The 13,212-nt window shown below is 36.9% G+C and overlaps 1 protein-coding gene across 3 annotated transcripts in view; it reads right to left on the bottom strand.

Annotated features, from left to right (window-relative positions):
* LOC126378908 (uncharacterized) overlaps nt 1-11,685 on the bottom strand; it is an 85,663-nt gene extending 73,978 nt beyond the window's left edge. For all 3 annotated transcript variants that reach the window (XM_050027415.1, XM_050027417.1, XM_050027416.1), the window contains exons 1-2: nt 11,385-11,685; nt 781-1,164 (exon numbers count right to left, since the gene is read on the bottom strand). In XM_050027415.1, coding sequence (XP_049883372.1) covers nt 781-1,157 — 377 coding nt within the window. In that variant the 5' untranslated portion in view covers nt 1,158-1,164; nt 11,385-11,685. The remainder of the gene's footprint in view (nt 1-780; nt 1,165-11,384) is intronic.
* Between the last annotated feature and the right edge of the window lie 1,527 nt (nt 11,686-13,212).

Below are 13,212 nucleotides of genomic sequence, written 5' to 3'. Positions count from 1 at the left end.
TGAATGAAAACTGAACCTGTCGTGACAAAACTAGTGAAAAGATAATGGTTCAAATCACGAGCCTTTAGCAGCTCATTAATAACCCTGACACCAGGGTTTATGCGGTTGATAGGCAATCCACCTTACAACCCACACAATAGAAGAAGAAAAGAATTATATACACATAAACAGCCTATGTACGTCCCACTGCTGGGCACAAGCCTCCCCTCAATCAACCGGAGGGGAAGAATTATATAATTCTGATTAATAGTAACCCTGACACCAGGGTTGATGAGGTTGGTACTCCACCTCACAACCCACACGATAGAAGAATGGCCCCCCTTTTTTAGTCTGTATACTTTATCCTGAATTCTGAATAAAAATTTGAATAAAGAATTGAATTTGAATGAATATAATTCCGATTCAAAATCCTAAGTAGTGTAGGCATCAGATAAACTGACTGACTGACTTTATTACACTGACTAACGTAAAGACGAAAAGAGATTATTATATCGATAACCTTGAGGTTAATTATTATATTATTAATTATAATAATAATTATTATAACTTCGTTCGGTCAAGGTCGTATCATATGAGTGAATTTCTATTTATCCCGTCATTTTGTTTTCCTGTTCATTATTCATGAGCAAAGTCCACAATGTATTACCGACGATAAAATTAATATTATTTTAGATCACGTTATTGTAGAAAACTGAGTTGAAATATTATTAATCCTAATTATATTTAAGTATAAGGGGGACAATAGTCGTATTAAAGGATTGTAAAGAAAAAATCACTTACCCATAAGTACCAACATAGGTTTCCTTCGCGGTGATACCATTGTAGTGCACTCGATTCTCGACCTCGCCGTCAACCAGAACATCAGTCATCACAAAATTCACTATCTCCTTATTCAAACGCCTTCTCAAATACTTTATGTCACTTAGCACGTGCCTAGTGTCATTCACTGGCTGAATATGACTGTGCCGGTGCCTGTTCACTTTAAAAGTTGCGTTTGACAGATTTGAGAGTTCGAAATTTGAAAGTTCGTCGTTTTCGCTATCGCAGTTTGACGTGCCGAGTAAGAAGAGAATCAAAATGGGGATTCGAAACATTTTCGACCAGGTGATTAGGCGGGACACTGCTTTTTTCTTCGCCTTAGGTGATTTCAGCTCCATTTTTAATCTGTAAAAGAAAAAACAGTCAATATAACATTCATAAGGTACTGAAGACAAGGCAGCATGGTCTTATGATCTTAGCCTGACCCTCAAATGGGCAAAAGGAAAAAAAAAATAACATTCATAAGTACACCAATTTTAGGCGAAGCCATTCAAGAAAAAAAATATACACAAATTATTATTCACAGCACCCTAAGGGTGACCAATAGATCAATCGTCGATCGAGCTGTGGTAGCCCAGTTGGTAGAATGTTTGACTCTCACTTTGAGGTCGCAGGTTCTAATGGCCTAAACCAATGATGTTTGATTGTGTTTTCGAATTCATGTTTGGGTCATAAAAAATGTTTATCACGTGCTCAGCGGTGAAGGAAAACAACGTGAGGAATCCCACATTCCCGAGAAATGCATCGACATCGTAACAAATATTGATGGCGATGATTCAGCTCATTATTCTGAGTTAATATCAAGTGGAATTTTCCATCGCAAAAGTACCTACTTATAGAATTGTAAATTAAATTAATTCTTAAATATGTAGACTATTTGTTTGCTAGGGTTATTAATTTGCACACTAGATTGACAATAAATTAATTTTAATATTGTGTAAGTGTAGTGTAATGATGCACGACCGATTGACTATGAATTAAATTTTAATATTGTAATATTTAAGTACATACCTATGTAATGTTGCACGCCCGATTGGGTTAAATTGTACCTAAGAACTGTATTTTTTGGACTGTACAATTGCAATAAAACACTTTTGATTTTTGATTTTTAATTTAAAAAGACACAAAAAGTACATGTTTTGCAACGGAAAATTCCACTTTGTATTCACTCAGAATCATGGTCTGGATGATTCAGACCATGATTCTCCCTCAGTATTCGTTACGTATTCGTTGTCACTAACACTGTATTTTTTTTCTGTTGCTAAGCCCGGCCTACGTGCAGATTGTAAATTCCTCAATCAGCCTACGGACGCAAATTATTTACACTGTCTAAGATTACGGGCGAACTATGAAAAACTATACTTGTTTACTTTGCCGACGGAATTTTTAGTAACTCGACACTTGTCTCTGTATTCGCTTTTCTAAGAATCAGCCGTTTGAGATGCTTTAGAGAAGTATAGAGAGAGAAAAAAGACGCATGCTAATGAGCGACTTTCAAGTTTTCATCCGAAGGACGTAATATACGATCCCGACGACCCGATTACTCTAGCCATAGAGGCAGCTAATCAGCTCGCGACACCAAACACTTCAGGACCCCGATACCGATCCCGCCGGCGTGCTCGACTTTTCCCCTCATTCAGCGCTTATCGCTATCGACCCACTAGGGTCGATTAATTCTTTCAAATATTTTTCCTCTCAGACGACGCCTTGAGCCGAGGTTCGCGCCCAACTGGGCACCCTCAGACCTGTTGTCTTAAACGTTGTACCGGGTGAGAGCCTTCAGCGCTCCCCATTTGTCCGGCCAAGTAGTTTATGCCATCTGCGGCAAATCTACAATAAGTCACGTCAAAAAAAAAGCTGTCAAGTTTTAACGTGATAATTGGGTAGTTTTCTAGGTCAAAGATAAATTATGAAATTTCGAGTAAGTACTAAATAAAGACAGATCTAAAGGGAATTGTAGTTGACAGCGACTTTCCGAACGGCGACTCTCGCCACGGCGAGTGTCTTTACGGCGAGTGGTCTTATTTTCCCTCTACGTCGAGCGAGTTTTGATGTTATTGTACGTACAGTCATGGTAAAAACTGTTTTGCTATTTTCTTACAATACAATACAAATACACTTTATTGCACCAAAATAAAAAGAAATAATTACAAAAAGAGTCTTAACTAAATAAATGGCAAATGGCGGCCTTATCGCTTAAAGCGTTTCTTATACTTGGCGAAAACGTTTTTAGAATAGAATAGAATAGAATAGAATAATTTTATTTGCTTGGATACATGGTTGTTACAAGATGGTCACAATTTTAATTTTAATTTTTTTTTAATTTTTTTTTTTCTATTTAAGTAACTGATTTATGAATTTTAATCAAGAAAAATTTAATAATAACTGCGACATTTGGTTACGTTTTTCTATGGCGACCCAGAGTAAACCTGAAGGAAATAGGAAGGATTTAAGTATAATTATTTTTTATTGTTTGTAGGTTCTCTAGACTTTTAACATACATACATACATACATACATAAACTCACGCCTATTTCCCACCGGGGTAAGCAGAGACTATAAAATTCCATTTGCTTCGATCCCGACACACTTCTCTTGCTTCCTCCATATTCATCAATCGCTTCATACACGCACGCCGGTTCAGAGTAGATCGTATTAAACCTTTTCTAAGGACATCTCCAATTTGGTTATCTTAAGTCCTTCTCGGTCTTCCTCTGCCAGCCCTACCATCAATTTTTGCTTTATATACCGCTTTTGCAATTCTATTATCCTTCATCCGCTCTACGTGTCCAAACCAACCTAACATTCCCTTCTCAATCTTAGTCACTATATCGTCTTTTACACCACATTTCTGTCGTATCACCTAACCTTCAAGTAGTGGCAAAAAGGTGTAGAGCGCATTTAGTTTAGTTTAAAGTGATAATTTCTATCACCGCCACACTTACGCCATCTATTGTCGCTGAGCGAAGGTCGCAACATCCTTAAAGTAAAATTAGGAGGTGTCTGCAGGTTTTCTTTTTTTTGGTTATTTTGTCCGTAGGACAGGCAAAGGGATCATAGCCCATACAGCCAAGTCATGTGTTATATTTATTTATATATTTTTTAGTTATAAAATTCATAGAAGGCCTAAACCAAGTCTGGCGTATTTTTACAAAATTAAGGCCGAAGCCAATTCTTAAATTGATTTCAGAATTAACGCCGAAGCCATGTCTTAGTTTGTTTTCAAAATTAAGGCCGAAGCCAAGGCGTCTGCAGGAATCGGGGCCATTTTGTTTTTTATTTTTTAAAACAAAAGCTGATCGTTAGGCAATGAATCCAAATGTATAATGCATGTGATCTGTGGCGACACGCCGACCTATGAACGGCTCGACCGTGTACTCAATATTTGACCGATTTTCAATTAATACTAATCCTATTAGCATTCTATTACGCTTCAGTAATGCGACATTTGAGTAGACACTGCGGTCCTGTGGTTAACCGGCTTGCTTCTCAATCGGGGAGCGCCGGTTCGATCCCGGTACCGAACTTGCACAAAAGAGTTGATCCCTAGTTTGGTTAAGACATTACAGGCCGATTACCTGATTGTCCGAATGTAAGATGATCTGTTGGCCTGGGTCACTACTTATTGACATAAGTAAGTGGTCGTTACATGAGCCGTGTCAGGGGCCTTCGGCGGCTCAATAGTAACCCTGACACCAGGGTTGATGAGGTTGGTAACCACTTCACAACACATACGATAGAAGAAGAATTGTACCTCAATAAATAATGAAGTATGTCAATTTGGGAAGACACCGGCTTCTGAAATACGGTTATAGAAAGAAAGAAAGGAAACAATATTTAAGTATATCAAACACTACTACTTATACTGGTTGGTTCTTTTTAAATTTATATTTATACTAGTTTAGGAGTCGGGACCTTATTTATAATTGTTACTTGTTTGATATACTCAATAAACTTTCTTTCTTTCTTTTTAGTTACGACTTTTTGGCGGGAACGGAAACGGGACGGTTGCTTTCTTCATTGAATAATCTAAATAATTAATACGAAGTCGTGTTTTGTGGTTAATGATCGCATTCAGATAGTCGGGAAACATTCGCGATAGTATTATTATATCGGAATATTCAATAAACAAAGTTTACCTATCTGTTTTCGCTAACTCGAAAGTTTATACGGACTTTTGAGTTAATTCGTTTGGGGTTCAGAGTAGGAGTCTGCTCTGTGGGAGCTTAGGTTTCATCATTCATCGTCATCACCTTTTCTCATTTCATTAAACATCATTAAGAAAAAAAATACATAAGGTATGGTTGTATGTGCATAATTCCCGTTGCCTTGCCCTTCGGGGAAAACCAAAACAAAAAAAAAACTAGTTACGTCAAAAAAAAATGCGTCATAATCATGATCGTATGATCTCCGTGAGTGTGCAAATATCGGTACATCGTGACGTGTCCTGTTATCTTCATTATCACCAACGTCAAACTGTTAGCGCGAATAGGGTTGCCAGTAGAAAATGCGCACCCGCGCGATTTCGTCTAATTTTTCGGAATCAATCCCGTAGCATAATATTACGAGATCCCATTCGACATCCCAATGTACAAGCTGATCCCAAAAATAATACCACCACAATTTTATTTTAGCGTGTATTTCTTACAGATGTTAGAAAAAAAAATACAATGGAAACGGAAGGTCATAATATTGCCGGAGAATCTTGACACCGCGACATTGGCGGGATTCGGCGAATCTCCTTGAGTTATACTTTTTTGTTTCAATTAAGTATGCTGGTTTCCAAAGAAAACTTAATTATTTAGTAGTACTATTGAAGAATAAAGGTTATTGTTTTCTTTCAAAAAAATATTTTGTTTTAATTAACCTTACTATCACAAACAAGCAGTTTTCATCGTTTTCAGCCACCTTAACTTTACATTTTTTTATGAACTAGACGAGATCCCGGAAATTTCGGGATTTTAGAGCCTGGCAACAAGGGAATGCAATCGCGACTCGAGATCGCAAATTCTAAATCAATCAAATCCCGAAATGTCTGGGATCTCGCGGGATTGATCTCGAATTTGCGATCTCGAGTCGGGATTGCTTTCCCTTGTTGCCAGGCTCTGAAATACAAAGGCCGGACTCTGCAAATAAGACCGGACATTTTACCCTAAAAGCTGGAGATGTTTTTTTAATAGCCAAACATACTGTTTTTACAGCGGGGCTGATGAAAAATAGTGTAGTCTCACGCAGTTCGCTCTCCGCTCGCGTGTACCCTCCCGAGCGCTCGCCCGGCCCGTCGTTGTAAGTATCACCACTCTAACAAAACCTGGGCAAGCCTAACACGCATACACACACACACACACATTCGTACTATCACTAAAAATTGTAACATAAGTTAAGATTCACTTTCTTTGTATTATTTCTTTATTTTTTATTATTTAATGTTACACTCTTAGCCTAATCTTACAAATATTCACTTGTTTACTACGGAAGAGCGTTGGCTCCTAACACAGGCTTTTATGCTTAAAAGGAGTCATCAACCCTAACTTAGAATTTACATTGTAAAGTGAAATAAAAATATTTTCATTTTCATTTTTTTTTTCATATATTTGGCCACACACGACCGCAAAAAGGCAAACATGTCCGGCCAAAACCGAACGCCTGGCAACCCTAAGCGCGAAATATCTTGATTGAACAGTTATCATACTGAGTCAGTGGGGTAATTTTGTAAGGTTTAATCTTGCTTGCATAGATACAATACAATACACTTTGTTGCACCAAAATAAAAAGAAATAATTACAAAAAGACTCTTAACTAAGTACATGGCAAATGGCGGCCTTATCGCTTAAAGCGATTTCTGCCAGACAACCATAAGGTGAGGAAAAATGTAAAAATTTAAAGATTGCGGCTACAAACTATAAGTACAACTTATATGCAAATAAATATATTTATAACATACATACAATTATATATACCTAACCTATATAAAAAGATATTTATTATTATATTACTTATTTAATTTGTACAATACTAGCTATCCGCCCGCGACTTCATTCGCGAAATATCATGATTCTAATTTAAAAATGACAAAGTTTCATACAAACTTTCAACCATTTTTTTAAACCCATCCTCATCCCTCTCGCGTTATCCCGTTTTTCACTGGGTCCGCTTACCTAACCTGAAGATTTGACAGGTCCGGTTTTTTTACAGAAACGACTGCCTTTCTGACCTTCCAACTCGCGACGGGAAAACCAGCCCAATACAGGTCAGGTCAATGCATTCTATAGGTCAGGGAGTGTGGATCCTCGCGATGTTTTCCTTCACCGCTGAGCACGTGATAATCATTTATGATCCAAATATGAATTCGATTTTTTTTTGGTTTAGGCCCGTGTTGGGAATCTGCGACCTTACAGTGAAAGTGACAGTGAAGCCTATGCGATTTTTAAAATCCGTTGTTGGTGTGTTTTCACTAATATCCTTTGCCAGAATCATTTAATTGGATGCCGCTAAATGAGACTGGAAGCCCTGGGGGGTTAAAAAGGCCACACCGAAGCAATTCATCTACAAAAGCAATATTGCACTGAACTGGTGGAGCACTCGTGTAGGCTGTTCGATCCGGACAATTAATTACAAGAGAGCACGCAGCCACCAGTTGTTGGCTGTGCCGCGTGCGCGCACTGTGTCTCACGCGAATTCACCTCTCATGCGTGCTTTGCGTCTCCTCTCCGCAATGTTGGAATCGACACCACATTGTGATGTGTTCGCTGGCAGATGGTGGAGTGTATGGAGAGAGTGTTTGGCCTTTTGCGAGAAAATTTGTTAATGATTTACTGTTTTGTTTTTTTTCCATTATTATTTTTTTTTTTTTGTGTGATAGTTTACCTTTTAATTTTGAAATTGTATTTTTTTATTTTTCTTATTGTTTCTTTTTTCATTCATTGTTTTTGTGTTATATTAGTTTTTATATTGTTTTTTTTTCTCGTCATACAGCGCAATGGTGTACACTGTAATGTTGTATGTACCTTTATAAATGCATAAATTGCAATTTTATATTTGCGTATATAAAAGTAAGTCTTCTTCTTATCGTGTGTGTTGTTAGGTGGAATAACAACCTCATCAACCCTGGTGTCAGGATTATTATTGAACCGTCAAAGGCCCGAGACATGGCTCATGTACCGATTACTCACTACAATATCAGTAAGTAGTAACCGGGACCAACGGCTTAACGTGCCTTCCGTAGCACGGATCATCTTACTTTCGTTTATCACGTGCTCAGCGGAGACGGAAAACATCGTCAGGAATCCCACTATTGAATTGAATAAAAGAAATCGAGGTTTTGTTAATGAAAATTACATTCACATTGTATTTTTTTTTAAAACATAATTGTGCTATGCTACGATATTATTATTATTATTGTATATAATTATCAACAACACTTTTAAAAACCTTTCATAATTTCCAAAGCTATATTCGTAAACGTACCTCGTGACGTCACAGGCACTCGTCGAGTGCGTTCGGAAATGGTTCCGAGAACACGGACGTTATATCATGTTATTTGACAGTGACATTTGGACAATCAGTGGAGTGCGGCGGCGGGTATTTTGGCAGATAATTAATTTAAATGAGAGGAAGAACTCGGCGGTGAAGGGCTTTTGTTTCTATTATTTATAGACAGACAGGCGGACACAATTCACGCCCGTAAAAATGTGGGCTGGTGGAGGAATTAAACCATCAATTGACAAGTTTTGGCGAATTAAGTGGTACAGGTTACCAGTGTTAGGTATGCATCTGGTATGCATTGGGTATTTATAGTCCATCATGTGAAAAAAGGACATTCATTCCATACAATAAAGTGTAATATGTACTATTTTTATAGAGCAGCGTATTGGTCTAGTATGGCTTTATACCCACTCAGTTAATTTGGGGGAGGCCTGTCCCAGCAGTTGAACGTGGCTGCTCATGCTATGCAAACATAAACTTCCGCCCGCAATCCCTAATGGGTTGAGCAGAGCTAAAAGTAAACGCGCAAATGGCATTAACTACTTGACCGGACAAATGGGCAGCGCTGAGGGCTCTCACACGGTACAAAATTTAAAGCAACAGGCTTGAAGATGCCCAGTTGCCACGTGATATTCTTATTAAAGAAAATATATTAATGCAATCAGTTTCACATTAAGTATGCATACTTAAAATCATCATGAAATATTACTTTGCAGCTGTAATCATCGTTATAACATAAATAACAATCAACAGTTTTAAATAATGATAAATTATCAAAACAAGCATAAGTACCTATTTATGATTAGAAATCTCCGAAACCTTATCTGAGTATTTAAAAATATACTCGTTAGTTAACAAATTATTGTGCTTTTACTGTGTATATTGTAGAGCCTCATTACACTTCCCGATCCATCGGGTCCTATTCATCGGGTGTGGTTATAATTGTATGGCGAAATCCTGGCCCCGCTGCACCAGTAGTATATCAATGCCCTGCTGGTTTGATGTAATATTACGTACACTACCCGATCCCGACGCATCAAGCTTAATAGGTCGGGTAGTGTAATAACGCCTTTCAGATTTGTGCTCTGCTCCTATAATGGACTGAAAGACGCGTGCATCTGCTTATCTTTTTTTTTTATAACACTTCATAAATTACACATTTGTTTACGAACATCGCTAAATCTAAACAGGTTCGTCTCGATGCCTTCTTCTTCGGCATAGTTATTGTTATTTTATGTAGTTATATTGAACCACTTTTTATTCTCCCGCAGCTGTTTTTATACTACCTCTGGGTTGGTTGGAAGAGACCTCTCTCAAAGACAAGTCCTCCCTTGTAAACGTCCATTTCACATTTGTGATGTAACTAGTTGTTAAGTGCAATAAAGTATATATACATATATAGGTCACAGTCACTCGTATCCCCCCGTCGTATCTTCCCGTGCGTATCGTGAATATCGAATTCATATTCATTTATTACAAATGAGGAAGTGCTAGTAAGAGTAAGGGAAAAAAGACAAATACTGAGAATTATTGAGGACAGAGGAGGCAAGATGATTGGACAGCTAATAAGACACGACGAAGGAAAGAGAGAAAGAAGAAGACCAAGAAGAGCTTACATGGAACAGATTAAAGAAAAAGTTAACGTCGTGTCTTATAGGGAAGTCAAGGAATTGGCCTTTGATAGACTGGATGGAAAATGCTACACCGACAAGAGCGCGGCTCTTAAATTGATGATGATTCATTTATTGCATGTCACAAAAACAATTAAAGTGGTTCGTAGGATATGTAACGCCCTGCAAGTGCACATCAACAAAAAAAGGCGACACGAGTTTCTTCATGATGGGTAATGGGTTGGTCAACGTTCACCATACGGTATATCATATTCATCTAAGGACTTCATATCAAAAGTGGCTGCAAGTTGTCTCTAGATTACGACAAGCGGAAATCATACGTACTTACACATGATAACTCCGTAATTAATAGCTGTACGGAGAAGATATTAAAATATTAAGTAGGTGCCTAGAGGAAAAATCATTTAAGTTTATAGGTAAGTTAAGTATATCCCGTTCAACCTGTCTGAAATTAATGGCATTAAACCAGGTAGGTAGATGTTATTTTTTATTTCATAGTACTACTTTCAAAATAAATTTAGAATTTCCGGCGCCATATAAGACGATCGATGAATGTGGAGGAAGCAAGAGAAGTGTGTCAGTCAGGATCGAAGCAAATGGAATTCCATAGTCTCTGCTTACCCCGATGAGAAGTAAGGTGTGAGTTTATGTATGTATGTTCTAGTTTCTTAAAGAAATGAGGTCGGTACTGTTATCCTATTTGCATAGGTACTTATAACATAAAATTACAAGCTAAAGTCATGTCATTGAATTACTTTTAAACCATTTTTTTCGTCGTGGCTTATTGTAGATTAGCCACAAATGGCATTAACTACTTGGCCGGACTTAAGCCATAAAGTACGTAGGTAAATTCATAGTCTAACGCCTAGTTTAGTTTTACTCTAATAATAATAATGAATAAATAAAGAAGTGTCAATTATTGCAGAATTCAAATCAGTAGGTAAGTAGGTAAGTGCCTGCTTACACAATTGCTCATATCGAAATATAAAAATAATGTAGTACCTACAAAATCAGTGCGATAGATGTGTGCTATTTTCATTACACTTGTTCAACAAAAAGGTTGATACCCACCTAACAGATAAGTTCTGTGTTCTGTGAGATGTGTACAGTACAATGTTATGTAATCTATAGGTAGGTAGGTTAGATACTTATAAGGTATTTATATTTCTTTTCTTTATATCATTTACAAGAAAGCTCTTAATTTAAAAAGGTCTTATTTTCTGAAATAACTAAGTATGCACTTTTTACAGGTAGCACAAACTTTTTAATGCGCTATAAAATTACTACTTAAGTATTTCCTTTTTAATTGGCCTACTACTGGAATTCCTTTGCTCCTTTTTAAAACCGGATCAGCGCAGCGTACGCAAAAACGCGAAACCGGATAGCAGACATATAATTTTTAAATTACGTAACCTTTCAACTTATTTTTTTTTACAGAAAACAAACCCACCTGTCCAGTATAGATATAAAATTAACATTTACACAGTATCCATTGTCACTTTCTCACAGAAAAAAATATTTTTTGTCACTTTTTCATACACAATGTTTCACATAAAAATCATGTCATGTAAAAACATTTATTTAAAAATAACTTAAACACTTTCGGAACGCACTTGAAATTTTTAAAACTAAACAAAACAGTAATAAATTAAAAAGTTATTTTATTCTTTTTAATTTCGAACGGACGTTCGCGAATGTAGTTCCACGCGGAAACTTTTGGCGGGCAAAATGGCGGCAGCGACCGAACGCGCTGAGGTATGAACCAATACTGAATTTACTTGGCATACGACTGGCATACTGCTGGTAAAAGTGACCGGAATGACGGGCATCGTATGATATCGTACGATACAGGTAACATGCGTGTAAAAAAGTCGATTGGAAAAACGGCTTTTGCTCTTGAGAATAAACGTCAACTAGGTAGGTATAACATAAAAAGGTGTTTTCAGCTTCAATCGGCAATCTTGATAACTCATGATTACTCATTTAGATAGATAACACTGAACGTGACTCTCGGGAAAGCCTATTAAAATAACGCGTGTACTATAAAAAACTTCCTACTATACTAATTATAAAATTTATGCAGCATTTTCTTATCTGGTACTACAGTATGACCTACCTACCAAATAAAAAAAATAAACAATTGAAAATTGTCTGTGTAAACTATAGGAGAGCCGATAGTAGAGTAAGTAGGTATAAATTTATTTTTAGTTAAACTGCAAACAAGACTTTTTAAATAAGTACCATAATTGTTTTTTTTAATAAGTTAGTTTTTTCTCCACCAACCCGCAGTGGAGCAGCGTGGTGGAGTATGCTCCATACCCTCTCCGGTTGATTGAGAGGAGGCCTGTGCCCAGCAGTGGGACGTATATAGGCTATTTATGTTGTTTTTTTTGTGTTTAGTTTTTTTTAAGGGACAGGCTAAGATCATGACACCATGCTGCCTCGTGTAAGTACTAAGCATCTTTTTGTTTTTATTTTTCTAATAACTGGTAAAAAAACTGGTTAAATTATAATTATAATAAATAACATAAAAAATCAACTTAATTTTAACTTAATTTGACAATACTACATCTCTTTCTCGCAATTATTGTAAGTGAAGGACGTAAGAACTGTCAAATTAAAATTAGGTTAAGTTTGTGTGAGACAACAACGGTTGTAGAAGACCTTTTATCAGCTTTTATGTAGGTTCTGCATGGTACCGCGCCGCGAATTATATCGAAGCCTTCGACCAATAGCCGTTTGACGTCCATCTACGTAGATAGCATTCGTATCGTTTATTGGTCGAAGCGCTCAATATAATTCGCGCCGCGCGCGGCGCGGTTGTCATGCAGACCCGGCTGGTCTCGACCGCATTACCGAAGTCACTCAAAGCATGTGAGAGCAAAAAGTCATAGTGAAATGTTGACTCGGTTACCAACTGTTGCATCCTCCGCCCTCAGACGAGTCAGGTGTATTTTTATTTAATAACATTTTTAGTTTTATTTTAGGTATATTTTTATTTAAATAAAACTAAAAATGTTATTGAATAAAAATACATTTTTAGTTTTATTTTAGATGTATTTTTATTTAATAACATTTTTAGTTTTATTTTTCGACCAGCTTATGACCGTGGCTTCGCTCGCGTTAAATTCGGGGTAACACGGTTCACCTTTCCTGAGTTAGAACACAGAAGAGAATTCGGTACAGAATATTATAATTATTTTTTTTAATACCTAATGAAGTTATTTATTTAGGTACAAATCCACCGACCACATTACAATAAAATAAAATACAATAAA

This window comes from Pectinophora gossypiella, chromosome 27 (genome assembly GCF_024362695.1).
Source record: "Pectinophora gossypiella chromosome 27, ilPecGoss1.1, whole genome shotgun sequence".
Taxonomy (NCBI): Eukaryota; Metazoa; Arthropoda; class Insecta; order Lepidoptera; family Gelechiidae; genus Pectinophora; species Pectinophora gossypiella.
This window is presented reverse-complemented; position numbering and strand designations above follow the sequence as displayed.